Source organism: Meriones unguiculatus, chromosome 21 (genome assembly GCF_030254825.1).
Source record: "Meriones unguiculatus strain TT.TT164.6M chromosome 21, Bangor_MerUng_6.1, whole genome shotgun sequence".
NCBI classification, from domain to species: Eukaryota; Metazoa; Chordata; class Mammalia; order Rodentia; family Muridae; genus Meriones; species Meriones unguiculatus.
Window position 1 is genome coordinate 20,032,812 of NC_083368.1, and position 27,659 is coordinate 20,060,470.

The window sequence follows — 27,659 nt, forward strand, 5'->3', positions numbered from 1 at the left end:
ACCTTGAGTGAACAGCAGGGAAGGACATTCATGGCTACTTTTCCCTCTCAGGTGGAAACCGTTTTTATTACAGAGTTAAAAGGTTTTCTTTGGCTTCCTCAGCACGTAATGCTCTCCCTGTCCCACAGTGCACACCTGATCCATCAGGCTGTCAGGCTGCCTTCCCTCTGTTCCCTCCTGTTCCCATGTGAGCCAGTTGAATCTTTTTTGCACAGGAATCTTACCTGGAATAATGGTGTTTTCTTGAGCAAATGACATGTTTTAGTATTTCACCTTCTCTATTTTTTTAAATGTGTATATATCTATGTGTCCTTTAACTACCTTGAGTGGACTACAGGGAAGGACATTCATGGCTACTTTTCCCTCTGAGGTGGTAACCATGTTTGTTACAGGGTTAGGAAGGTTTTCTTTGGCTTCCTGAACACATAGTACTCTCCCAGTCCCACACTACACATCTGTACAAAATTTAAATTTTTGACAGTTTTGTGAAATTTCTTAAAGGTCTTTCCTATGTATGTTACAAAAAAAGCCAAAACCCAAAACCCTAACGTGTTTTCCAGCAGAGGCTTTATTAAACTGATCATTTGTAGTTGCTTTCTCTACTGCCTGGTTTCTTCTATTCTCAGTACTTTAGTTGAGATCATATTCAAAACCACTTTGTTTAGTCCCAGTGTGACACTGCGTGGTTCTTGAGAATATCCATCAATGTAACCCACCATATAAACAGACTGAAAGAAAAAAGAAAAAAAAAAAAAAAACATGTTCATCTCCGTAGATGCTGGAAAAGCAGTTGATATAATCCAACACTTGTTCATGTTTAAAGTCCTAGAGAGATCAGGGATACAAGGCACATACCTGAACATAGTAAAGACAATATACAGCAAGCCTATAGCCAACATCAAACTAAATGGAGAGAAACTTAAATCAATCCCGACTGCCCACTCTCTCCATATTTCTTCAACATTGTTCTTGAAGTCCTTGCTAGAGCAATAAGACAATTAAAGGAGATCAAAGGGATTCACATTGGAAAGGAAGAAGTCAGAGTATTGCTTTTTGCAGATGATATGATAGTGTACATGAGTGACCCAAAAATTCTACCACAAAACTCTTGCAGCTGATAAACACCTTCAGCAAAGTGACTGGTTACAAAATTAACTCAAAAAAAAAAAAAAGTACCCCTCCTGTATACAAAAGACAAATGGGCTGAAAAAGAAATTAGGGAAACAACACCCATCACAATAGCCACAAAAATCATAAAGTACCTTGCTGTAATTCTAACCAAGCAAGTGAAAGACTTGTATGAAAAAAACCTTCAAGTCTCTTCTGTAGAAAGAAAAAAAGTAGAAATCAGAAGATGGAAAGATCTCCCATACTCATGGCTTGGCAGGATTAACGTAAAAATGGCCATCCTTCCAAAAGCAATCTACAGATTCAATGCAATTCCCATCAAATTACCAATACAATTCTTTACAGATGTGGAAAGAAAAATTCTCAACTTCATATGGAATAACAAGAAACCCAGAATAGCTAAAATAGTCATGTACAATAAAAGATCTGGAGGTATCTCCATCCCTGATCTCAACCTATACTATAGAGCAACAGTAATAAAAACTGCAGATATTAGCATAGAAACTGACGGTAGATCAATGGAATCAAATAGAAGACCCAGAAATAAACCCACACAATTATGGACACCTGAGTTTTGACAAAGATGCCAAAACCATACCATGGAAAAAAGACAGCATCTTCAACAAATGGTGCTGGTCTAACTGGATGTCTACATGTAGAAAAATGCAAATAGATCCATACTTATCACCCTGCACTAAACTAAAGTCCAAGTGGATCAAAGACCTGAACATAAAACCAGATACACTAAATCAGTTAGAAGAAAAAGTGGGGAAGAGCCGCGAAGTCATTGGTACAGGAGACAACTTCCTGAACAGAACACCAAGAGCACAGGCTCTAAGAGCAACAAACAATAAATGGGACCTGATGAAACTGAAAAGCTTCTGTACAGCACACTGTCATCAGAACAAAAGGACAGCCTACATATTGGGAAAGGATCTTCACCAATCATATATCTGACAGAGGGATAATATCTAGAATATATAAAGAAATCAAGAAATTAAAAAGCAACAAATCAAGTTATTCAATTAAAAAATGGGGAACAGAGCTAAACAATAGAGAATGGCAGAGAAACACTTAAAGAAATGCTCTACCACAAAGGGCCTCTGAAAGACTCTATCCAGCAGTGTATCAATGCAGATGCTGAGGCTCATAGCCAAACTTTGGGCAGAGTGCAGGAATCTTAATAAAGAAGGGGGAGGTGAAAGCCCTGGAGAGGACAGGAGTTCCACAAGGAGAGCAACAGAGCCAAAAACTCTGGGCACAAGAATCTTTTCTGAGATGGATACTCAGAACCTAGAACCCCTGCACAGATACAGCCCATGGCAGCTCAGATTCCAATGTTCCCTAATAAAGGGAACAAAGGCTTCTCTGACATGAACTCAGTGCTGGCTCTTTGATCACCTCCCCCTGAGGGGGAAGCTGCCTTACCAGGCTACAGAGGAAGACAGTGCTGATGAGACCTTATAGGCTAGGGTGAGATGGAAGGGGAGGAGGACCTCCCCTATCAGTAGACCGGGGGAGGGGCATGGGAGAAGAAAAGGGAGGGTGGGTAGGATTGGGCGGGGCCAAACGAGGGGGCTACAAAGCGAATACATTGTAATTAATAAAATAAATAAAGTAAAATAAAATGCTCAATTTCCTTAGTCATCAGGGAAATGCAAATCAAAATGACCCTGAGATTTCACCTTGCACACATCAGAATGGCAAAGATGAAAAACTAAAGTGACAAAACATGCTGGGAAAAATGTGGAGAAAAAGGAACCCTCCTCCATTGCTGGTGGGAATGTAAACTTGTATAACCACTTTGGAAATCATTCTGGCGCTTTCTCAGAAAATTAGAAATAGTGCTTCCTCAAGATCTAGCTATACCACTTCTAGACGTATATTCAAAGGATGCTCAAGTATACAACAAGGACATTTGCTCAACCATGTTTGTAGTAGCTTTATTCATAATAGCCAGAAGCTGCAAACGACCCAGATGCCCCTCAACGGAGGAATGGATACAGGAATTGTGGTACATTTATATACTCAAAAATTACAATTTATTTGTTTATTTACATTGGGAGTGTATATGAACTACCATATGTTTGTGTGGGTTAGAGAACAATTTGTGGGAGTCAGTTCTCTCCAGCATGTGGGTTTCAGGGATAGAATCCAGGTCATCAAGCTTGGCAGGAAGTACTTTTACATACTAAACCTAGGGAAATATTTCTAATAATCCTGTTGAAAACTTATGATTCTGTTTTTTTTTTTTAATTTTAAATATTGAATTAAGAATTAGAGATTTGGCTAAAAACAAACATTGTAATTACTACTCATTGACAAGTTAGAAGCTGCAAAGGTGTGGTTTCCTGAGGCCACACCTTTTGGTCTGACATCATTATCATTCACAATGAATCATGCCACATGGTTAAACCTTTTCCTTTAGTATTCATCACTGAAGTCACCTGAATGTCCGACATTGATTCCTTTGCAAATGGAAGCATAACTCTGATATTCTTAGATTTGTCTGAGAGGCAATAGTTATAAATAAAACATTGTGAAAACCTATTTGATCTTCAGAGTTTTGGAAACTTTTACTTTGGAGCAAAACATTTTTTAAAAGCCAGAATAACTAGATTCTTTTTATTCTGAGTAGAGATTTATCTGAAGGTCCTCAATTCCAGTGACTGTAAGCGTCCACTAAATATTTCCTCTGTGTGCTTTACAAATAGGAATAGAAGTAGTTGTAGCAATTTTAGGATGTCTATATGGACAACACAATTTGTGGCATTACAGCTTTTCTTCATTGATTTCTTTTGTTGTTGTTTTTATAATTTTATTTTTTAAATTTTTCTATTTTTTAAAATTAATTATAATTTATTCATTTTGTATCCCAGCTGTTATATTGAATTATAATTTATTCATTTTGTATCTCCCTTATCCCCTCCCAATCCTACTCTTCCTCCCTCTTTGCCTCCCATGCCCCTCCCCCAGTCCACTGATAGGGGAGGTGCTCCTCCCCTTCCATCTTATCCTAGCCTATCAGGTCTCATCAGGACTGGCTGTATTGTCTCCTCTATGACCTGGTAAGGCTGTTTCCCCCTCAGGGGAGGTGATCAAAGAGCCAGCCACCAGTCAGAGATAGTCCTTGTTCCCCTTACTAGGAAACCTACTTGGAGACTGAGCTGCCATGGGCTGTATCTGTGCAGGGGTTCTAGGTTACCTTCATATGGTCCTTGGTTGGAGTATCAGTCTCAGAAAATACCCTTGTGCCCATATTTTTTGGCTCTGTTGCTCTCCTTGTGGAACTCCTGTCCCCTCCAGGTCTTTCATCTCCTGCTTCTTTCCTAAGATTCCCTGCACTCTGCCCAAAGTTTGGCTATGGGTCTCAGCTTGTTGTTTTAATATTTTCTTCTGACATCCATTGTTTTGTGTTTTAACTTCGTGTTGTAAAAAAAACTCCTTTTTTGTTTTATTAAAGTTACATAAACATCATTATGGCAGTACATGCTGCATTTTAGGGACCCAGGAGTTGAACTCAAGTTCTGAGTTCAGGAAGCCATCTCTCCAGTCCCTCAAGACACTGTTGAATATTTCACTTGTCTTTGAGATGTTCTTGTCAAGCATTTGGTGGAAACATTCTTGCAAATAAAGGCACATAATTGTTTGATATTTGTCAAGGAGTACAATCCAGGAAGGAATTTGAGCTCTATTATTATTATTATTATTATTATTATTATTATTTGTAATAACATTTGGTATTTATGAGAGTGAAAACTTTGATTTTCAAAATTTCTTAAATGAGATTCAGAAAAATAAGAGCATAGTAGTATTAGGGAAAAAAGGTTTTTAGTGTGTGGTACTTTAGTCTGTTCATTAAAGGAGTTAGGTGGTTAAAAGTTGTACATCTGGGCCTTTTACCTTTCTTAAGTACATTTATGAACGTTTAGTCTTTTATCTAAGTATCCAGTGTAGTTACACAGTGGACAGCTACCTTTTATAAGCTCAGTGCTGTCTCTTTAGCCTTTTGATGTCCGAGCTGCTGATCTTCTGAACTTCCGCTCCTACAAGTAGCTTTTCAGTTTGTTTTTCAGGGACACTTTCCTAGAATTTCCTAGAGTGGTGCCTGTTTTCTATTTCATCATCTAATCATTTTAACACTTGTGTGTCTGATACCATCATTTATTTTAAATTGTTCTGTAGGAGCCAGAGCTGATAGCCAGTCTTTCTATCTGTTGGTCTTCTCTTTTTTATATCTTGAATTCCCAGTCTTTCCTCCTCTCCCTCTCTGTCTTTTTCATATCCCTCTTCTGTAGTTTGTTTATATTGTGTATGAAAAATACTAAGCTTGAGAATCACACTAAAAGGGAATCGATTCTTGTTATTATTCAGTGATAGATGTGAAACACATTTCATTTTTTTAGATGATTGGTTCATATTACTTTGAATTCTACTGGATTTGGGTTTGAGAACTGAACTATATGCAGTGTTTGGAGTAAATACAGTGTTGGTATAAAACAGCAAGGAAAAGTGCTATTCTTTTTGTGGGTGTTAGGGATGGTAACTGTTAATAGTTCCTGTTTCCTTTGTATCTGCGCATATACTTACAGTGAGTTTATATGTTAGTATGTTAGCTGCAAGATTTGGTAGGTCAGGAAGTGTCTCAAGAATAATCACTTAAATCTTAGTCTTTTTGTTATTATAAATTCTTTGTCTCAGTTTCTTTTTATTTTTGTATTGATTTAAGGATGATGCTGTACCCTTGTTTTTCTTAATTTTCACCTGAGTAACTCAACATTTGTTCATAAAAAATAAGAGGAAAGGGAAAATAAGTCAGGTGAGAATACGCTAGAGATAGAGAACCCCAAAGAGGAAGTTTTGTATTTCATGGGTTCAGTCTTGTTCGAGGTAGTGAGTGTCTGTGTGCATTTCTGGGAGTGGTGGTGTTCACAGGGAATAGGAGTGGAGACTTGTAGGACAAGGATATAGAGCGACCTTTGCTTTCACTGTGACGAGTATTGCAAAGGAGAGGATTGCTAGACCTGTTGTTGAAGGTATCAAGTGTTAGATGAAGGATAAAGTTGCAGAGGGCAAAATGCTTTTGTGGGCACCGGGAGTGAAAAGACTTACAGTAATAGACACTAGAAAAAAATATTGGCTACAAGTGTGAATTTGCATTTCAGAAGATTTCATAATGTGAAGATAATGCATTTCCTTCTCCCCCTTGTTTCATAAGATTCCCTGCACTCTGCCCAAAGTTTGGCTATTAGTCTCAGCATCTCCTTTGATACCTTTCTGGGGTAGAGGATTTATCATCTTACCCAGTGTCTTCCTTCTTGCTTAGCTTCTTTAAGGTGTACAAATTTTAGGATATTTATCCTATATTATATGGGACGGGAGCTCTACAAGAAGAGCAACGGAACCAAAAAATCTGGGCACAGGGTTCTTTTCTGAGACTGATATTCCAACCAAGACCATGCATGGAGATAACCTAGAATGCCTGCATAGATGTAGCCCATGGCAGCTCAGTCTCCAAGAGTGTGCCCTAGTAAGGGAAACAGGGACTGTCTCTGACATGAACTCAGTGGCTGGTTCTTTCATCACCTCTCCCTGATGGGGGAGGCAGCCTTACCAGGCCACATAGGAAAACAATGCAGCCAGTCCTGATGAGACCTGATAGGCTAGGATCAGATGGAAGGGGAGGAGGACCTCCCCTATCAGGGGACTTGAAAGGGGTATGGGAGCTTGGGTGAGAGTGGCAGGAAATGAGGAAGGGGGTGCTGGGATACAAAGTGAGTAAACTATAATTAATATAAAAAATTAAAATAAAAAAGAAAATAATTCATTTCCTTCTTGAAACATCATGGCTTATAACAGCGTGGTCGCCGTCTCTAGAACAGCTTAACAGCCCTTTACCGATACTTGAGAAACAAAGACTCATTTCGTTTTTATATTTGTCTGCTCCAAATTCCACTTATTGTAGGCATTGAGTGGAAGCAAAGAGGACCAGTGAAGAAGTAGATGAGATTACAGTCAGAAGTACCAAGTTTTTTCTAGTTGAAGATATGCTTTCTAAATAAGATTTCTTGTCTACTCGGGTGAGCATTGCAGTTGAGTTGTCTTTAGGTTTTGTATGACATTGAAACAGTGATATAGTTCATATCGCCCTGATTTTTGATGGAGAACTGTAGTTGAACTTGACCATGCCATTTAATTTTTTATAGCAGAAATATAAAAAGAAATAGTTGTCGAGTTTGACTTAGCAAACCTCCCAGGTTTTTCTATGTCAGTGGTAATGTAGAAGCCAAGAAGCCTGTTGAGTTGTTTTTAGGTTAGCTGCTGAGCTCTGCAAGTTGTTCCTGATCCATGGTCCTAAGACTCCATAAGGCATTGTATTATAGTGGAAACTGCCATTACTCTCCCATCAGTCTTTGAATAAAAGTTTCTCCAGTAAACAATCCATTTTATCCTGAGTTTGTATAGAAGTAATCTCCCACCAATGGTTTTCTTAGGGTTTCATGTTGCTTTTACAGAATATCCAAGTCTTCAGAAAGCACCTACTTTTAGACACTGCACTTTACAGGGCTTCTTACATGTTCTCAAGTACATGTTCTGGGGCTATTGGTGATGTTAACTTATGGCAGAGTAGTGAACACATTTGCGTAGGCACTGGTCTTATTTTCTTTAATTTTAGCGTTGTTGAAAAGGTATTTCCATGTCTGTACTTGAGTCACCTTGAAATAAAACAAGGTTCCCTAAAAGAGATCTTAGGCATTTTTTTACATATGAAAACAATCCTTTAAACATATTACTATGCAGCTCTATAGTAGTTTAGGTTATTGTTTCACCAAAATATTTCATGTCTTGGAATGGTTACATTGTTTTATTTTATGAGTATGGATGTTTTGCCTGCATGTTTTGGATGCAAGGAATTAAGTGGAAACTAAAGACAGTAAGAGCTAAGCAAATAACCTGAATAAGAACACCAAAGAAAGGTGTAATTACTATTCCTTGCTCCAAGTGGGGTTCAAAGAACTTTCCGTCTAACAGTAAAAGACAATGAGCTGTACTTTGCTTCTTGTTTCTTTCTCCGTATTTTCACCTATTTCACCAGATTATTTACCCATTTAAACTTTACGGTGTGGAGGCTCACATCTGTACTCTCACAACTCAGGGTGCCGAGTTAGGGTTGCAGTGAATTTGAGGCCAGTTAGGCCACAGAGTGAGGCCTGTCTCAAGACACAACTTTGTGATCTGCATGTTGTGCATTTGTCATTTGGGAGGATTTCTCTTTGACTACACTAGCACTGTGTTAATTTCATTTATTTAAACTGAAGGATCCTCTAGGGCATGGTTTTCAAAGTTCACTATTATCTTAGGGTTTTGAACTTCACTCCCATATTTCTGATCCAGTAATCCTACTGTGAACCTGCAAGTTTTCATTCTCTAACAAGTTGCAAAGATAATGCTAATACTAGTCATTCTGTAAGCAATTTGTTGAGAACCACAGCCACACAACATTGATCTCTGACATCTGTTGGGAGAACCAAATCTATTCAGCAAACACTGAGTAGCTTTGGAGAGCTGATGCTATCGTGTTCATTTAACACAGTATTGTCTTTCTTCATAGATTGGAGCCTATGATCAACAAATATGGGAAAAGTCTGTTGAACAACGAGAAATCAAGGTAACAACTTTGTTTTATTTTATTTATTCTGAAACAGTTCTATAAATTATCAGTCACTTTGCCATTCCATTTATTCTTAATACATTAGTCAATATTATTTTATTTGATCTTCTAAGAGATAAATCTATCATTTCATAGTCTTACCTTTCAATCTTCTGTTTTATTTTGTAGCACCTTCCGTTCTTTCTACATTTTATTTCTAATGATTATTTTCTTGCCAGCTTTCTCCCTTTCACTTGTCACCTTATACTTCTAGTTTGCTTTTCCTCCCCTTTGATGCTGTCATTGCTCTGTACAGTTTATTAAGCTGGTAAGTGTTTCAGGATGATTCAACTGAGTGATTCTGTGCAAATGCTGCTTTGCTAATAGAAATCTGCTTTTTGGTGCTACTAACAGAGTGACTTGGGTGCAAAGAGAGCTGTTGGATTTTAAAGCGATCTAGGAGAGTAGAATATCAGTTCAAGTGCTTTTGTAGTGGACACCTTCCTCTTGAGCCTGTGGGTACTTGTCCTATTCTGATAGGGTATTCTCAGAGGCTATCTTGCCAGCATGAAAAACAGTTTTAAAACTAGATGTGTTGTTTCTCAGCACTCTTTGGTAATAATCTTATTTCTTTTCAGTTGCTTAGATACTAATCAGTACGTTCTTGCACGAGCTAGATTTAACCTGGGCCAACAGAGTGTTGTGACCACTTGCCATCTTCTCTTTAGTATGGACATACCTATGTTAGGTTAAAATAATCTATATTTACTTAAAGATCTGCTTAAAAGATTTGCTACTGTTTAGACTGTATCACGTGTGAAAAAGGATATAATTCTTTGATATTTAATAATTTTACTTTTTAAAGTTTTTATGAATTAATAAATCATTTTGCAAGTTCTGACATATTTAAAAATAAGATTAAAGGTCATGAGGACAGAAAGATAAACTATAGTTTTAAAGTCAGGTGTGTTATTATAAGTGATATAAAAAGCAATGGAAAGATAGGCACATGCTCAGTCCCCTAGGGTAATATAGAAAGAAGCTGTGCAAGGAAGTTAAGAAAGATTATGCAGACAAAACAGCTTGTGAAAGACACATGCAGGACAGTAACATAGGGAAGACATACCAGACAGATGAAGGGCATATGAAAATACATAGGAAGGAAGGGAGGGAGAGGAAACTGAGTGAGGAAACCTTGAGAATTTGATTTGGCAATTCGATTGAGGAAGATGATAATGATGATTAGCAGTAAAGCTAGAAAGAAAAATACAAACCCCAGGTTTTAGCCATAACCAGTTGAGAAGACATTGAAGGATTTTAAGCAGAAAATTAAAATTACATTTTTATAAATCCCTTAAGGCAATGATAAGTATAATAGTAAATATTGGAAGAGATTTAAAGTTGCTTAAGAAATATCTTTTGAGTCCTTAGTGAGTAACATTTGTGTGTGTATAGATATGTGTATGTTGCTGTATATAGTATTACATGTACACAAATTTTTACATATTATATAGAGACAATCTGTAAGTAAATAGACTTCTCTTGAATTATGAAAAAAAAAAAAAAGACCCAGAACAGACATTGAGAAATGCTAGTATTTAATGAGTACGAGAGGAAAGAAGAGAAGATAGGAATTTCATCAGCAGACACTCTGGTGATGGGTCAAGAAGAGCTGAAAGTAGAGGGACCTGAGAGATGACTGAGCGTTTACGAGATCTGGCTGCCCAGAGGGCTCAGGTTTGATCCCCGCACACTCCAGTTCCAGGGAGTGCAGGGAGTGGAGCTCTTCTGCCTTTCACGGGCCTTTTAAGTACATGCTCCACAGACTCACACTGCAGGAGAAACACCCATACGTACAACATTAAAATCAATATTGAAAACAAAACAGAGAAGAAGAGGAAGAAGAGAAGAGCTGGAATGGGCAAATGAATAAGGAACTACAGAACTACAGTTTCTCAATTTGGGAATATACGAATGTTAAAAACAAAAGTTCAGAGAAGGCTGTGGAGAAAATAGAACCCTGTCACACACCATTAGCAATGTAAATTAGTATGGCAAATTAAAAATTAATTACAGCAAATTAAAAATGAAGTTATCAAATTATCTAGCTGTTCTATTCAGGGTTACAAATCCAGAGGAAATAAAGTCAAGGAAATATCCACGTCTACATTCTTATTACTGGACTATTCATAATAGCTAGGAAATGGAAATCTCAGTCTCCAACAATTAGTGTTCTATGGCTGTGATGAAACACCATGACCAAGGCAACTTATAAAAGGAATCACTTAATTGGAAACTTTTATAGTTTCAGAGGGTTAGTCCATGATAATCATGGCAGGGAGCATGGTCGCAGGCAGGCAGGCAGGTAGGCATGGTGCTGTAGCTAAGAGTTTATATCCTCATCTGATGGCAGCAGGCAGAGAGAGGGAGGGTGAGTGGGGGAGACTGTGTCTAACTTGGGTGTTTGAAACTTTAAAGCCTACTGTAGTGACACACCTCCTCTAACAAGGCCGTATTAGTCACATCTAATCCTTCCCAAACAGTTCCACTAATGAGGGAACTATACATGAAAATATGTGAGCCTCTACAAAAAGACAAGAACTGCTCAGGTTCATCACAGTGAACCTAAATTGTTGATTACTTGGAGGTTGAAAGTATAGTTGAAAGGATTTTACAGACTGGGCCGGGAGTGATAAGGAAAATAAATTAACATTCAGGTACATTACTGCACATAATCTTGACTATAAATAACAGCAACGGACAGTATATTTTTAAAATCTAGATGAAAGGATTTGAATATTCTAATAATAAATAAATGACAAGTCTGTTTACCATGATTTAAACATTATACAGTATACACATCAAGATATCCCATAGTGCCTCATAACTATGTACAGTTTTTGTGTAACACAAAAGAAACCATTCCAACAAAAGTTAATGTATGACTTTTTTCTCTCTCTTAGTACCTAGCAGACTTCTAGAGCCGCACCAAAATGTTTATGAAGTCATTTACAGAGGAGCATAGGCTTTGGAAGTGAAACGGTATTAGTGTCCTTGATAGAACGTAAATCTGATAGCATTTTTATACACAAGTCGAGATCACTGAACAGAAGAACATTGTAATTTAAAATGGCCCTGTTCAGTTTTTATGTCATTATCTATGTACTTCGAGCTCAAAAAATTTGGAGCTTACAAAACTTTCTGCTACCAGAGTTGTTGCATTATAGGAACTTATTGTCAGTTTCATACTAAAGCATGCCTTTGATTATTGAGTATTAAGTTATAAGTGTAGAGTCGGGTGTGATGGTGCACACCTTTAATCCAAGCACTTGGGAAGCAGAGACAGGCGGGTCTCTGTGAGTTCAAGGCTGCCTGGGTCTACAAAGCAAGTCCAGGACTGCTAGGGCTACACAGAGAAACCCTGTTTCAAAAAAACCAAAACAAAGAAACAAAAAGTTACAAATGTTCTCCCTCTCCGTACTTTTTATTTTGTTCATGAGTGAGTACTTCATTCTGCTTTTTTTAAAATAATATTTAATTTTTTTATATTAATCACAGGTTATTTACTTTGTATTCCAGCTGTAGCCCCCTCCCTCATTTCCTCCCAATCCTACCCTCCCTCCCTCATCTCCTTCTTGCTCCTTTCCAAGTCCACTGTTAGGGGAGGTCCTCCTCCCTTTCCATCTGACCCTAGCTTATCAGGTATCTTCAGGACTGGCTGCAATGTCCTCTGTGGCCTAGCAAGGCTGCTCCTCCATCGGGGGAGAGGGGGAGGGAGTCAAAGAGCCAGCCATTGAGTTCATGTCAGAAATAGTCCCTGTTCCCCTTACTAGGATACCCACTTGGATGCTGAGCTACCATGGGCTACATCTGAGTAGGGGTTCTAGGTTATATCCATACGTGGTCCTTGGAGAATCAGTCTCAGACAAGACCCCTGGGCCCAGATATATTTGGTCCTTATGGAGCTTCTGTTCTCTCCAGGTCATACTAACTCCCCCTTCTTTCATATCATTCTCTGCACTCTGCCAAAGGTTTGCTTGTGAGTCTCAGCATCTGCTTTGGTACACTGCTAGGTAGAATCTTTCAGAGGCCCTCTGCGGCAGGCTTCTGTCCTATTACTTGTTTGCTCCTACTTGCAATGTCTATCCTGTTTGTCTTTGTAAGTGAGGATCGATCATCTTACCCTGGGTCCTCTTTCTTGTTTATCTTCTTTAGATGTATAGATTTTGGTATGTTTATCCTATCTTATAGGTCTAGTACCCACTTATAAGTGAGTATATACTGTGCGTGTCTTTCTGCTCCTAGGATACCTCACTCAAGATGATCTTTTCTAGATCCCACCATTTTCCTGCAAAATTCATGATTTCCTTGTTTTTGATTGCTGAGTAGTATTCCATTGTGTAAAAGTACCACAATTTCTGTATCTGTTCCTCAGTTGATGGACATCTGGGTTGTTTCCAGGTTCTGGCAATTACAAATAAAGCTGCTACAAACATGGTTGAACAGATGTCCTTACTGTGTATTTGAGCCTCTTTTGGATATATGCCTAGAAGTGGTATATAGCTGGATCTTAAGGAAGCAATATTCCTGATTGTCTGAGAAAGCGCCAGATTGATTTCCAAAGTGGTTGTACAAGTTTACATTCCCACCAGCAATGGAGGAGGGTTCCCTTTTCTCCACAACCTCTCCAGCATGTGTTATCACTTGAGTTTTTGATCTTAGCCATTCTGATGGGTGTAAGGTAAAATCTAAGGGTCATTTTGATTTGCATCTCTCTGATGGCTAAGGATGTTGAGCATCTCTTTAAGTGTTTCTTTGCTATTCTATATTCTTCTACAGTGAATTCTCTGTTTAGCTCTGTACCTAATTTTTAAATTGGATTTCTTGAATTATTGCCTTTTAACTTCTTTATTTCTTTGTATATTCTGGATATCAGCCCTCTGTCAGATAGAGGGTTGGTGAAGATCCTTTCCCAGGCTGTAGGCTATTGTTTTGTTCTGATGACAGTGTCCTTTGCTTTACAGAAGCTTTACAGTTTCATGAGGTCCCATTTATTGATTGTTGGTGTTAGTGTTCTGTTCAGGAAGTTGTCTCCTGTGCCAGTGAGTTCAAGGCACTTCCCCACTTTTTCTTCTAACCGATTTAGTGTATCTGGTTTTATGTTCAGGTCTTTGAACCAATTGGAATTTAGTTTTGTGCAGGGTGATCAATATGGATCTATTTTCATTTTTTTTCTGCATATAGACATCCAGTTGGACCAGCACCATTTGTTGAAGATGCTGTCTTTTTTCCATTGAATGGTTTGGCTTCTTTGTAAAAATTCAAGTACTCATAGGCATGTGGGTTTATTTCTGGGTCTTCTATTCAGTTCCATTGATCCATCTTTCTGTTTCTATGCCATAACCATGCAGTTTTTGTTACTATAGCTCTGTAGTACAGCTTGAGATCAGGGATGGAGATACCTCCAGATGATCTGTTGTTTTACAGGATCGTTTTGATAATTCTGGGTTTTTTTGTTTCTCCATATGAAGTTGAGAACTTTTCTTTCAAGGTCTGTGAAGAATTGTGTTGGTATTTTGATGGGAATTGCATTGAATCTGTAGATTGTTTTCGGCAGCATGGCCATTTTCACTGTGTTAATCCTACCGATCTCCGAGCACGGGAGATCTTTCCATCTTTTGATATCTTCTTCAATTTCTTTCTTCAGAGACTTTAAATTTTTTTCGAATAGGTCTTTCACATGCTTGGTTAGAATTACCCCAACGTACTTTATGTTATTAGTGGCTATTGTGAAGGATGTTGTTTCCCTGATTTCTTTCTCAGTCCAGTTTTCTTGGGTATACAGGAGGGCTTCTGATTTTTTTTTTTGAGTTGATTTTTGTATCTAGCCACTTTGCTGAAGGTGTTTATCAGCTGAAGGAGTCCTCTGGTTGAATTTTTGGGGTCACTCAGGTATACTGTCATATCATCTGCGAATAGTGAAACTTTGACTTCTTCCTTTCTGATTTGTATCCCCTTGATCTCTCTTACTCATCTTATTGCTCTAGCTAGGACTTCAAGAACTGTGTTAAAGAGATATGGAGAGAGTGGGCAGCCTTGCCTTGTCCCTGATTTCAGTGGGATTGATTTAAGTTTCTCTCCATTGAGTTTGATGTTGGCTATTGGCTTGCTGTATATTGCCTTTATTATGTTTACGTATGTGCCTTGTATCCCTGATCTCTCTAAGACTTTAAACATGAATGGGTGTTAAATTTTGTCAAATGCTTTTTCGGCATCTAAGGAGTGGAGTTGGTGGTCTTACTGTAATTTATTGCTTTTTTTCTTTTAATTTTTGTTGGGAAATTATCTGTGTCCTATGTTTTCTTAGGTATAGTTGTTTTCGTTGGATTGGCATTTTCCTTCTAGTATCTTCTGTAGGGCTGGTTTGCTGTGTAGATGTTGCTTAAATTTAGTTCTGTCATGGAATATTTTGTTTTCTCCATCTATGTTGATTGAAAGCTTTGCAGGGTATAGTAGTCTGGGTTGCCATCTGTGGTCCCTTAAAGTCTGCATGACATCTGCCCAGGCCCTTCTGGTTTTCATAGTTTCTGATGAGAAGTCTGGTGTGGTTCTTATAGGTCTACCTTTATATGTTACTTGGCCTTTTTCCCTTGCTGCTTTTAATATCTTTTCTTTGTTCTGTAGATTTAGTGCTTTGACTATGATGTGAATTGAGGAGTTTCTTTTCTGGTCTAGCCTATTTGGTGTTCTGTAGGCCTCCTGTATATTTATGGACATCACTTTCTTTAGGTTGGGAAATTTTTCTTCTATCTTGAAAATATTTTCTGGACCTTGGAGCCTGGAATCTTCTTTTTCATCAATTCCTATTATTCATAGATTTTTGCCTTTTCATGGCATCCTTGATTTCTTGGATGTTTTGTGTTTAGGACTTTTCCGATTTTACTTTGTCTTTGAGAGTAGTATCAATTTCTGCGAGGTATCTTCAGCACCACAGATTCTCTCTTCCATCTCTTGTATTCCATTGGTGATGCTTAACTTTGTGGTTATTGCTCTTTTCCAGCTCCAGGGTTTTCTCAGTTTGTGTTTTCTTTACTGATTCTAATTCTGTTTTCATGACTTGCATCATTTCCTTCATCTGTTTGAAAGAGGATTCCTATCTCTCTATGATGGTCTCTATTTGTTGTTGTTGTTGTTGTTGTTTGTTTCCTCCCTATATGCCACTAATTGTGCCTCTATCTGCGCCTCCATTTGTTTGCCTAAATTTGCCCGTGTTTCTTGAGAACTTTGTTCATTGTCTCTTTGTTTGCCTCCACTGGGTGGCCAATTATTTGGGAGATTTGTTTGTTTCCTCTTTAACTGTCTGTATGGCTATTTCTTTGAGAGATTTGTCTGTTTCCTCTTTATGTGCCTCTAATAACTGGATAAGCATGGCTTTAAAGTCATTTTCCTGTGTTTCTGATGAATTGGAGTATTCATTAATTTGGGGATTGCTGGTGAAGCCATGATGTCCTGATTTTTATTGGATGTGTTCTTATGCCAACCTCTGTCCATTTGCTTATCTGTAACCTTCACTGTTTGTTCCTGGATTCTGCAGATCAGATTGGTACTGTCTTTCTCTGGTGTCTGGAGAATGAGGTCCAGTGGTTTCAGCATGTGTGTTGGTGTTTCAGCTGTACCTGTGGGAAGAAAGTCCGCGGGCGCAGAAGGACAAATGTGAGCAAGCGTGCGCATGTGTGTGGAAGTGTGCCCTGAGGGACAGGGTGCTAGAGAATGTAGAGGCCTTCAGTGTGAGTGAGGGGTGCCTTACAGGCACTGAACGGGTCACAGGCGTTAAAGGTATCACAAGCGCTTGTGTGATGGTGGAGGGCACAAATTCCCTGAGTACATCAGTGGCCTACAGGCTACTGGTAATCATCTCTTAACTGAGCTCCAGGAGTTATTTACCTAAACTCCACTGGTAGATCCAAAGAGCAGGGGCTTCTGTTTCCCACAGTGGATGCGTGGGGGGAGGGATCTGATGTCTGGCTGGTTGCTTAGAAGCACCTTGGATCTGAGGCTCTGTAGGCATTTGAGGGTGTATCACTCTCTAGCAGGTCAAATGGGAAAGCACAGGGGTTCCTCCTGTTCTCTACTGGCCGGTTTGGACCTGCTTTGTCAAATGTGGCGGGTTGAGCTCAGTCAGCTCAGTGGTGCTGCAGCTGTTGAACTAGGGAGTCCAGCTGCGGCTGCAGAACTAGAGTGTCCAGGTGCCTGCTGGGAAGTCCTGGGGAGCCACAAAAGTGGTCCACAGATCTCGGTGGCCTGGTGCCTGGTATACCTGGGTGGTTTGGCAAGTCTGCTGGACTTTGGTGGCCATACAGCTGGCTAGCTGCCACTGAGGGATTGGGTGACCCATGCAGTCACTAGCTGGAAGGCCTTGGGGAGCCTGTACTTGTTGCTGGCAGGCGTGGGACCCGGGAAGGATTGTACCGTGGATCTGGGACTCAGCAGGTGGGTACTCGGTGGGCGGGTACAGCTGGCAGCCCTGGCTGAGGAGGTAGGAGCCCTGCCTCTGCTGTCAGGGTCCCCAGGCAGTGAGTTCTGTGCTCAGTGTCGTCACTGGCGCTGTGTGTCTCCCCCCCCCCAGGAGGAAGGCCCAAACAAGGGAAGTACCCCTCTCCGTTCCCAGAGACCTGAATCTAAATGTTCTTCCGTTCCTATGATGTCCCCTCTCTTTCAGGAAGCCAAAACGTTGATTTTCTGGCTTCAGTTGCCCCTCCACTCAGCAGTTTCAGAGTTTCAAATCCTTGGCCTCTCAGAAAGGGTGTGTGCTGGTTGCTGCCCTCTGGGATTCACCTCATTCTGCTTTCTTAAAGCATGGTTTTCTGCCTGCTCTCCTCACTCAGGCCTCTCACACGCCACTGCTCTCCTCACTCAGGCCTCTCACACGCCAGGCAGGCGTTCCTAACACTGAGCATCCCTCAGCTTTCACTTGCTACAATTTGTGTTTGAAGGTCCACAGTTCCAGTTAGTATGCAAAGCCATGTTAGTTTATATAAATGCAGTTTAATCCAAGTCAATTTAAACTTTCCATTTTATAATGTCCACTTAATTAGAATCATTTTAGGAATACTCATGCCTTGGTGATAGTATCTTTCATTTCTGTGACTAAAATTATTGATTCTTTGGTGAAAGTTTTTAATTAAGAAAACCCTTTACATATTCTTATAGACTAAGAATCTAAAAAATCACTCGCCTCACTTCTAACTGTTGAGATTAAAAGTGTGCCACCACATAGGCGCAAGGTGGATTTTTTTTATCGAAATTGGTAGTTGTTGTGTGGTTCTACAGTAGAGTTCAAAATCAAATCGTAGGATATAAACCAGGAGATGAATCATCCACCTGTAAAAATAAGAATAACCATGTGGGGAAAAAAGACAACTTATTGTTTTTCTAATAAGGACTTTTAGTTCTTAAAATGATACTGAAAAAATTGTAGATTTATAACAGTAAATGATGCTTCAGTTTGACATAAGATTGTTATCAAACTGGTAAAGAAATAGTTCTGAAAGAAGTTAGTGAAAATGTGTAATGTCAAATTTTTATACTAATAAAGATAAAAATCCCTTTGTAAACTTTGTACAAATTAAACTGGTGCTTTGTTATTAAATTTTATTCATACGTGCAGTTTTAGAATTACTGTTGCAGTTTGGAAAATGTTGAGAATATGTATAATCTCCGACTGCTCTATAGTAACATTAAAATGAAAATGAAGTATAGATACGGTTCATCATCATCATTATCATCATCATCATCATCATCATCATACTGTCTAGGTAGTCATCATGAAGACTGAATGTGTGAACACTGAACCATTGCTGCTAGTGGGTCTTATGGGCCTTTGGTCACAACACTATTAATTAGTATGTAATAACTATTGCATACTGTTATATATCTTTCTCTTAAAGACACTACTTATGCCATTCTAGCACTGGAGTTGCTAAGGACAGGAGGATCAATAAAGATCAGCCTTGATTATGTAGCAAATTAAGGCCAGCTTAGGTACATGAGAACCTGTCTACGAACAAACATACTTTATTTAATGTGAACACCTGTAGCTCATGCCTAAGCATACATTACCTGACACATTCCCTCCGGGACATTCCAGCCTGCAGACACTTGGCAACCACATAGGCTCAAGGTGGATTTTTTAAATCGAAACTGGCAGTTGTGTGGAGCTACAAGAGTTCAAAATCAAATCATAAGATACAAACTAGGAGACGAATCATCCACTTATATGAGAATGCCCATGTGGGGAAAAAAAAGACAACTTACTGTTTTTCTAATAAGGACTTTTAGTTCTTAAAATGATACTGAAAAAAAAACGTAGATTTACAACAGTAAATGATGCTTCAGATTGACACTGAACCTTGTGCTTCGATCACTTTATACAGTGGGATCAACAAAAGCACAAAAATGTGGAAAGCAACACTACATAGTCTGTAAGAAGGATGGTTGTTTATATCAGTGAGTGCTGAGCCCGGAAGGCGGAGTGCTGCTTTGTAGAGCCTGACTTGGGAATATGTGTTAGGCCATTTAAGAAACTTGTGGGTTTTTGTTTTTGCTTCTTGTTATTGCCACTTTGCACATGTCAAAGGTGCAAAGGTGCATGAGGATAAAAGCAGACAGAAAATATGTGTAGAGTATAAATAGTAGTGAATGAATTTGTAATTACAGAATTTGAAAACATAAGGGTCAACTGTATAAAAAATACTGCTACTATATAGTTGACACAGAGCCTTCTTTGTTTCTTTTTGTATTTTGGGGTAGTTCACAACCTGCAGTGGACAGAGCATATGAAGGGTTCAAAGGGTGACTGTATCTTAACTCAGGGTGTACTTTGGTTTAGACATGTTAGTTAATGCAGACTTGTGCTGTTCTCTTGCTTGTTTTATATGCAAACAGTTCTTAATACAGGGGCCATTGTCACCTGGTGGGACCACTGCACAATTGCTTGCATAACTGAACAAACAATTTAACAGTCCTTTACACTCTTGTGTCATCTCTCAGCTCTTTGTTCCTGAGGACTTTTGTCTAAGCTTGTACTGTTCTTAATTCAGTGGAATTTATTTTTCCCATACTTTTGTTCTCCACACTAATTTTTAACTTGCACTCTGCAGTGATAACAGAAAGTTGGTGTTAATTAAAATCTAGTAATTTCAGTTTTAAATTAATGCAGTTTATGCAGCTGTTTTCCATGAGCCCTGTTGGTGATCATATTTAAGTTCTGAGGTGATGAGGTGACATTAGGGTCAGTGGTAGGCAGTCTAGAGATACATTCATCTTCCTCTCAAGGGCTCTGCTGGTATCACCCTACATGCTGAGTATGTGCTGAGAAAAAGGTATCCCTGTCTTATTCTCAGCAACAACCAGCATCACGTCTTGAAAGCCTTTGGGTCCACTACTCCTCACTCAGGAGCAGTAATGGCAGTCTAAGACCAACGGTCTTCTAGATCACGCAGGACATAGGCTGTACGCTGATGTTGCTTGATGTATGACAGCCTTTGATTTGGAAGTTAACTGTCTGTAATAAACAGGCTTTGCATGTTATATATATTCCCTAAACATTCCTCATGGAAAAATAATAAAGATCATTAGAATGCTGTAATTATATTCCATTTGTAACAAATCTTTAATATATTTTTGTTCTTAATATGTTACTTCAAGATTTTGTTTTAAATTGAAACCCTTACAAGTTTGTTCCTTTTTTTCTTTTTTTTTTCTGTTTTGGATTTAAACAAAAATATATATAGAATTCCAATACTGCTTTTAATATATTACAGGGGTTAAGGAATAAACCAAAGAAAACAGCACATGTGAAACCAGACCTCATAGATGTTGATCTTGTGAGAGGTGAGTCCTGGAAAGGTAAATGTGTAATGCCAATAAACACTGATTCTGAAGAAACAATTCAAAATAGTTCAGATATGAACCTTCATAGAAACACACGAAGACAGGAATAGCATACATGAGAGACAGTAGAAACACCAACTTGTTCTTCTTCATTGAAATACAATTTCAAGGAATAGTATAGAAGAATAACAGTTCTTGTTTGCACAGCAAACTGTAATATTAATATTTAATATTAAATTTAATATTAAACCTAATATTAAATTTAAATTATAGCTGGGTGTTGTGGCAGATGGCTATGATCCTAGCACTTAAAACAAATAGGTGAGTGAATGAATGAATGAATGAATGAATGAATGAATACAAAGCATAAAAAACCAAGGTCACACTTATTAGTCCTGTCTGGTATAGAGCCCAACTGTGCAGATCATGCTGGCCTTAAATTCAACAAGAGTCACCCACCTCTGCCTCTTGAGTGCTGGAGATGTGTGCATTTAGAGGCTGGAGGTTAACCTCTGGTGTCTTCCTGGACTGTTTTTCAGTTTGTTAGCCTAGAACAGTGGTTCTCAACCTTCCTAATGCTGTGACTATACAGTTCCTCATGTTGTGTTGACCATACTATTATATTCGTTGCTATGCCATAACTGTCATTTTGCTCTTGTATATAGCTACTGTGTAATTTTGTGAGTCCAAAGGGGTCACAGTCCACAGGTTGAGAAACACTGGCCTAGAACTTGCTGATTTGGCTCATTTGCCCCCAAATATCCCATGTGTGTGTTCAGTTTCAGAGTGCTGGGATTATAAGCTTGGCCCCTCATTGCCAGGCTTTTGTGTGGATGCCAGGATCAGAACTCCAGTTCTCAGCTTTACACAGTGAGCCATCTCCCTGACTTACTGAATAAATTCCTAATGAGCTAAAAATAAGTCCTGTTTTTATGAAATATGTGGGAGAAATCCTATTATTTCAGCTGAAAAAATCTCTTTTAAGGTGTATGTTGAGTGTGATATCTGAGTGAATAAGATTGCTTTTGAAAATGACTGCTATTCCATGTTAATTATTTCACAGTCATAGCACGTAATAAAATTATATGCCACTTGTTGTTTTCCAAACATTGAATTGATTTTTGTAGGGAGTTAAAGAAAAGGTAAGTCTGTCATTATGTTTAACTTTTTTCCTCAGGGTCTGCATTTGCTAAGGCAAAGCCTGAAAGTCCCTGGACTTCTCTGACTAGAAAAGGGATTGTTCGAGTTGTATTTTTCCCCTTTTTCTTCCGGTGGTGGTTACAAGTAACATCGAAGGTCATCTTTTCCTGGCTTCTTGTCCTCTATCTTCTTCAAGGTAAAACTAAGTAATGGAAATGTATATGCTTTTAACTCCCAGAATGCTCTATTTTTATGATCAAGACTTTGTTCTAAACATGTACTGATACTGTGCTGAAGTAACTGCTGCTGTTACAAATGAGGTACTTTGATAGTAAGTGTTTGAGGTCTGGTGAAATGGCCCAGTAGATCACGGGGCTCTGGTTGATCCTTAGGACCTGTATGGTACTGTGGCAGAGGGAGCAAACCAACAACCCAAAGTTGTCTCTGACCCCACATACACTCTGTATAAGGAATAGGGGAATAGGAGCAGGAAAGGGGAGGGGAGGCGGAATTAGATAAAAGCCTTTGTACCCATGACACACAGATACACCCTTATCTTCTTTCTGTAGCACATGCTGACCTTGGAATGCAGTTTTGGCTTTCTGGGTTAAGCTTATTGCTGGAGGGCATCCTGCCTGGCACTTGCTTTTATTTGTTTATTATTTTTAGTACCACTTCTGCAATTTAGTTTTTTTCTGTATAAAGTATTTTCTGTCTTTACTGCTGTGATCTGATCTATCCTTATGTTGTATTAGAACTAATATTTATACCACACACTCCTTTAAGTGCCTTCTCGGATTCCTGTTTAATGTCTACAGTCACCCAGGAGAATAGAAAAGTATTATGTTTTGCTATCTGGACATGGCACTTGAAAATCCTGAGGCTCTCAGATCTCACTTCTCCTATAGAATAGTGTCACATAACATGAAGTCACCATCAGTCAAGTCTAAGCATTCTGACTCCATAGCCACAAATCTATTGTGTTGCCTCCCAGCATTCTATTACAGTCTTTCTGTTAAAGTGCATTGTATGACATTTCTATAGTTTCAGCAAGTATTATGTAGGTCTTTCGATTTTCTAAAATGATTTATGTGTATGATTGTTTTGCTTGCATGGATGTGCACCAAATGCATACTTGATGCCACAGAAGCCAGATGAGGGTGTTAGACCCCTAGACCTGGAGATTGAGATGGTTGTGGGTGTCCATGTGGGTGCTGGGAACCCAGCCTGTTCTCCTGAATGGAGCAGCAGGTTACTGCTGCTGTTACAAATGAGGTACTTTGATAGTAAATGTTTGAGGTCTGGTGAAATGGCCCAGTAGATCACGGGGCTCTGGTTGATCCTTAGGACCTGTATGGTACTGTGGCAGAGGGAGCAAACCAACAACCCAAAGTTGTCTCTGACCCCACATACACTCTGTATAAGGAATAGGGGAATAGGAGCAGGAAAGGGGAGGGGAGGCGGAATTAGATAAAAGCCTTTGTACCCATGACATACAGATACACCTTTATCTGTTAACTGAACCATATCTCTAGCCCTATGCCATACAATTCTGACTAAGGAAAATATGTTTGTTAAAATAAATATTCACTTTATTTTGTTAAATTATGCCCATCGTGACATTTGCCCGTGAATGCATGTAAAGGCTTTTTTCAGAATATTCACATTACATAATCATATTACTATGATCAAAAAATGAACAAAGACCTATTATTATTATCTTGAAAACAGAGCTAAATACTCTTAGTTCAAAGATTAAGCTTGGTTGGATCTGGACGTCCAAGCAGTGTCTTGACTATTGTTGTGAACCCGGCTTTCCTTGTTACTCCCACTCTTTCTTGTTAGGTCTTTCTGTGAAGAAGCTGGGAGGAACCCTCCATGATTTCTTCTTACTTTATGCTTCCATAATCCTTTGTATTTATGACCTAAGGAAGAGAATGTTTCTTTTTCCAAGTGCCAGATTTAATTTCTAAAGGAAATTTTGATTAAAGCATATGTGGTGGTTTTTTAGTGCAGTTCTCATGCTAGGAAGGGCGAGGATTGCCATGAGTTCCAGGATAGCCCGGGCTACTTAATGAGACTTGGTCTCAATAACAAAGGAAGAAGGGCTAATTTTGACTTTTGTTTAAACTCATGAAAATATCTTTAAACAAAACAAAACAGGAAAAAAAAAACAGCTTCTGCCTAGAGCTACTAGTATTATGTCAAACTATGGTTACATCTGTACCTAAAGTAGAAGAAATAAACGTGTTTCAGGACATCAGTCTGTAAAGGTTTTATGTGTAGACAGTCTAAGAAATGGAGGGAGTGAAAACAAGCTGTCTTCTGTACCTTGTACTGACTAGCATTGATGAGTGGTTAGTGACTTTGCTGGGAAATATGTAAAAGTATATTTGTTTTCAAAATCGTAAGTAACGGGTCTGGAGACTTAGCATTGAGAATAGAAGTCAGCATCTGTCGAGTTCTGGGCTAGCTCCCAGTACCACATAAAACTGGCTACAGTGGTCCACTCTTGTATTCCAGCACTCGGGAAGCAGAGGCAGGAGACTTAGAAGGAGAGAGACTCCAAGGCCATCTTTGTCTGCTTAGGTTCTGGCTGGACTGAGATACACAAGCTCCCATCCCAGGGGCCCAAAACTTGAACTAACAAGCCTTTTGTAGCCTTATTAAACACTTACTAAAAGACTTCCTTACTATATGTAACAGAATAAATGTACTTGAAATTACTGTGAATTATTTTATTGTGATCTAACAAGAAGTTACCTTGGGTTTGAATCCATACAATCTTCATTACAAAGCTGAGTGAGTGTATGTTAGTCGTGTCTCCTCTTGTTCCAAGGATATATTACTAAATATCATGGTTAGGCAACAGCAAATAATGAGAGTCTGAAGAGCTTATATGGAGTGGTGGTGGTGGTGGTGGTAGTGGATGTGAGATAGTAGCTCTCTGTTTCCCTGGCTGACCTGGAGCTTACTGTGTAGAACAGCCTGTCCTGATCAAGCTGCTTCTGGCCACTAAGTGCTGGGATCAAAGGTGTGTATGGCCACACCTGGCAACATGGAGTAACATTTTAAATTTTGGAAAAGAGTTTAGTAAGAAGTATTATAAGAACAATTTTTAAAGTTTTGAAAAAGTGACTATAGATCTATAACTAAATATATATATTTTTTCTCTCCATTTGTAGTTGCTGCAATAGTATTATTCTGTTCTGCTCCTAGCCCACATAGCATACCTCTAACTGAAGTGATTGGGCCAATATGGCTGATGTTGCTTTTGGGAACTGTGCATTGCCAGATTGTTTCAACAAGAACACCCAAACCTCCTCTAAGCACGGGAGGGAAAAGAAGGAGGTACTGCTTGTCAAAAAGTGATCTTTTTGTAGATATTCATTATTTCAGTATGGATGTTTACTTGTGTGTGTGTGTGCATGCGTGCATCTGCCCATATATGCGAGTGCCCACAGAGACCAGAAGTGTGTTAGATGCCCTGGAAGTGAAGTTGCAGGTGGTTGTGAGCTGCGGTATTATGTGGTTCTGGGAACTGAGCCTCTGTCCTTTTCAAGAGCACCAAGTGCTTTTAACCACCAAACCATCTCTGCAGTCCTTGGAATTGTTCTTAATTGCTCTTAGCTTCCTAGAGGATAGTGTTATTGTGCACAGTTGCTCTTTCTGATTAAACCCGAAACTCCAAAACCAGTCACCAGGTGATGAGTTTTCTGTAGCTGTTTATGGGCCACTTGGGTGCCACATGTCTGTGGGGTTTGTTCTTGCTGTAGAAGTTTGTTTGTTTGTTTTTCTTGAAGTTCACTTCCAGCTAGCAGTACCAAAATAGGAAGTAGATGTTACATGAAATAAATTAAGTTCTGCTACTTAGAAAGATCTCGGTTTCTAAGATTCTTTAAAATAGAGCTGAGAAAATAAAAAGCTGTTTAGTAAATGTCATTCGAAGCTGTTAAATAGTCCTGCTGCTGGGCTAACATAGCAAGTCTCCTCCCTGGCCCCGAGCACGAGCGGTTCCATTTTAAAATGCTATGGAACAGTATTTCTTTTGAATATTATTGCTAAGACATTGTGATATTTGTAGTTAGGAGTATTGAGATTCCAAGTCCATTTCATTTTTGGAAGATAATATTTACATTAGGTAAATAACTCTGCTTATTAATTAGTTTATAATTCTCTCCAATGTAAAGTTTTCTTCATCTACAGAGAAGTAACAATTACATAGGGAAGGAATGCTTTGTAAGTATCTTTCCAGTATGACCCATATAATAGTATGTGCATTGACGACTAGTGTGAGTATGAGCAAGGAGCAATATCCTTCTATTTATTGAAATTGAATATGCGGTGTAATACATGGTTCAACTTCTGTCTAGTACATTTGAATTTTATTGTATGTCAATAAGCTTCTGTGTTCTGTGAATTTTTGAATGTGATTTTAAAGTACTTCCCACTGTTAATCTTTTCTCCTTAAGGAAATTAAGAAAAGCAGCCCATTTGGAAGTACACAGGGAAGGAGATGGCTCTAGCACCACAGATAACACACAGGAGGGGGCTGTGCAGAGCCACAGTGCGGGCCCCTCTTACAGTGTTGGCGCTGTCTTCAGAGATTTCTGGCATGCTGCTTTCTTTTTATCAGGGTTTGTATTTTTTCAAGGCTTCATATGGCATAAAGATGCTCTATTCCTTTTCTGATATTTGTCTAGAAAATGAATATTAATGACTTTCGATATTACAGTCTGATTACATATTTTATTTTGATAGAGGGTTACAGTTTAAGGAGAAGGAGTATGAAGTTTATGTGGGATTATATCTAAATAGGTTTATCTGTGTGGAAATGAGTATACCCTAGCAAAGTATGGTGAAGATTTCTTGATGTTCTAAAATTTTTTTCTAGTATTATTTTACTCTATTAATTAGTTCATTGCATTTATTAGTATTGTACGTCAGAATTAATACAGCATGTGACTATTTCTGCTTTTTTCTTTTACATCTACTTTAACTTGAAATAAGCACTGTGAGTTAAGTGAATAAACTATGTACTACAGTCTAAAGTTCTTCATTTGTTCATTGTGTTTTTGTATAGTTTGTATCATCAATGAATATTAACCAAGTAGGAGAAAATATTTATAGCTGACTTCAAAAGTAAATTAAACCTAGTTCAAAGTATTATGTTATTAATACTTTGAATACTTAGCTCAAACAGTTAAGAGTTAATGGTATTGGTTTATATAAGGCATAGCATAAACTAGAAAACTAGTTAAAAAAACTATCGATTAATATTGGATATATTTGAGGGAGTTAATAAATCAAGAAAAGACATACTGTATTTTTTAAAAAATAACTTTTCTATCATTTTGCTAACAACTGAACTAGCTTTTGCTAACTACTTTCTAAAATTTTCATCCATTTGTATTTATGAGCTATTATGATAAAGTTTACCATGTATTAAGCAAATGTATACTCCGTTTATTTTTACTGTTTATAATTTTTTAGAAATGATTTTATAATTAACTTCTGATTTTGATAATCAGCAGTAACATGGCATTTAATCCAATTGTATGTTTTTCCCTTAAAATGATTTGTTTTTATTTCTGTTTTTAACGTGGACTGAATTCTATCTCGTCTAAAAAAGCTCTTGTTTTTGTTGTTTGCTTGCTTTGTTATTTTAAAAGAGTTTTCCTTCAGAAGATGTAGAAGTTTAATTACTGAAAAGTCAGTTTAAGTGTTTCCGAAGACTTTCAGATGAGCAGTTATAAATAACAAATATTTAGCTTTCAGGGAATCATTTAGTTGTTTGGTTGATATTGTTATATTATGGACAGCATTTAGTGTTTTTGTCCACTCAAAT

The 27,659-nt window shown here is 38.4% G+C and overlaps 1 protein-coding gene across 4 annotated transcripts in view; it reads left to right on the forward strand.

Annotated features, from left to right (window-relative positions):
- The window catches only part of Phtf2 (putative homeodomain transcription factor 2), a 127,523-nt gene that overhangs the window by 59,883 nt on the left and 39,981 nt on the right, over positions 1–27,659 (forward strand). For all 4 annotated transcript variants that reach the window (XM_060374030.1, XM_060374031.1, XM_060374032.1 and 1 more), the window contains exons 3-7: positions 8,741–8,797; positions 20,602–20,671; positions 21,849–22,007; positions 24,997–25,162; positions 26,284–26,448. In XM_060374030.1, coding sequence (XP_060230013.1) covers positions 8,741–8,797; positions 20,602–20,671; positions 21,849–22,007; positions 24,997–25,162; positions 26,284–26,448 — 617 coding nt within the window. The remainder of the gene's footprint in view (positions 1–8,740; positions 8,798–20,601; positions 20,672–21,848; positions 22,008–24,996; positions 25,163–26,283; positions 26,449–27,659) is intronic.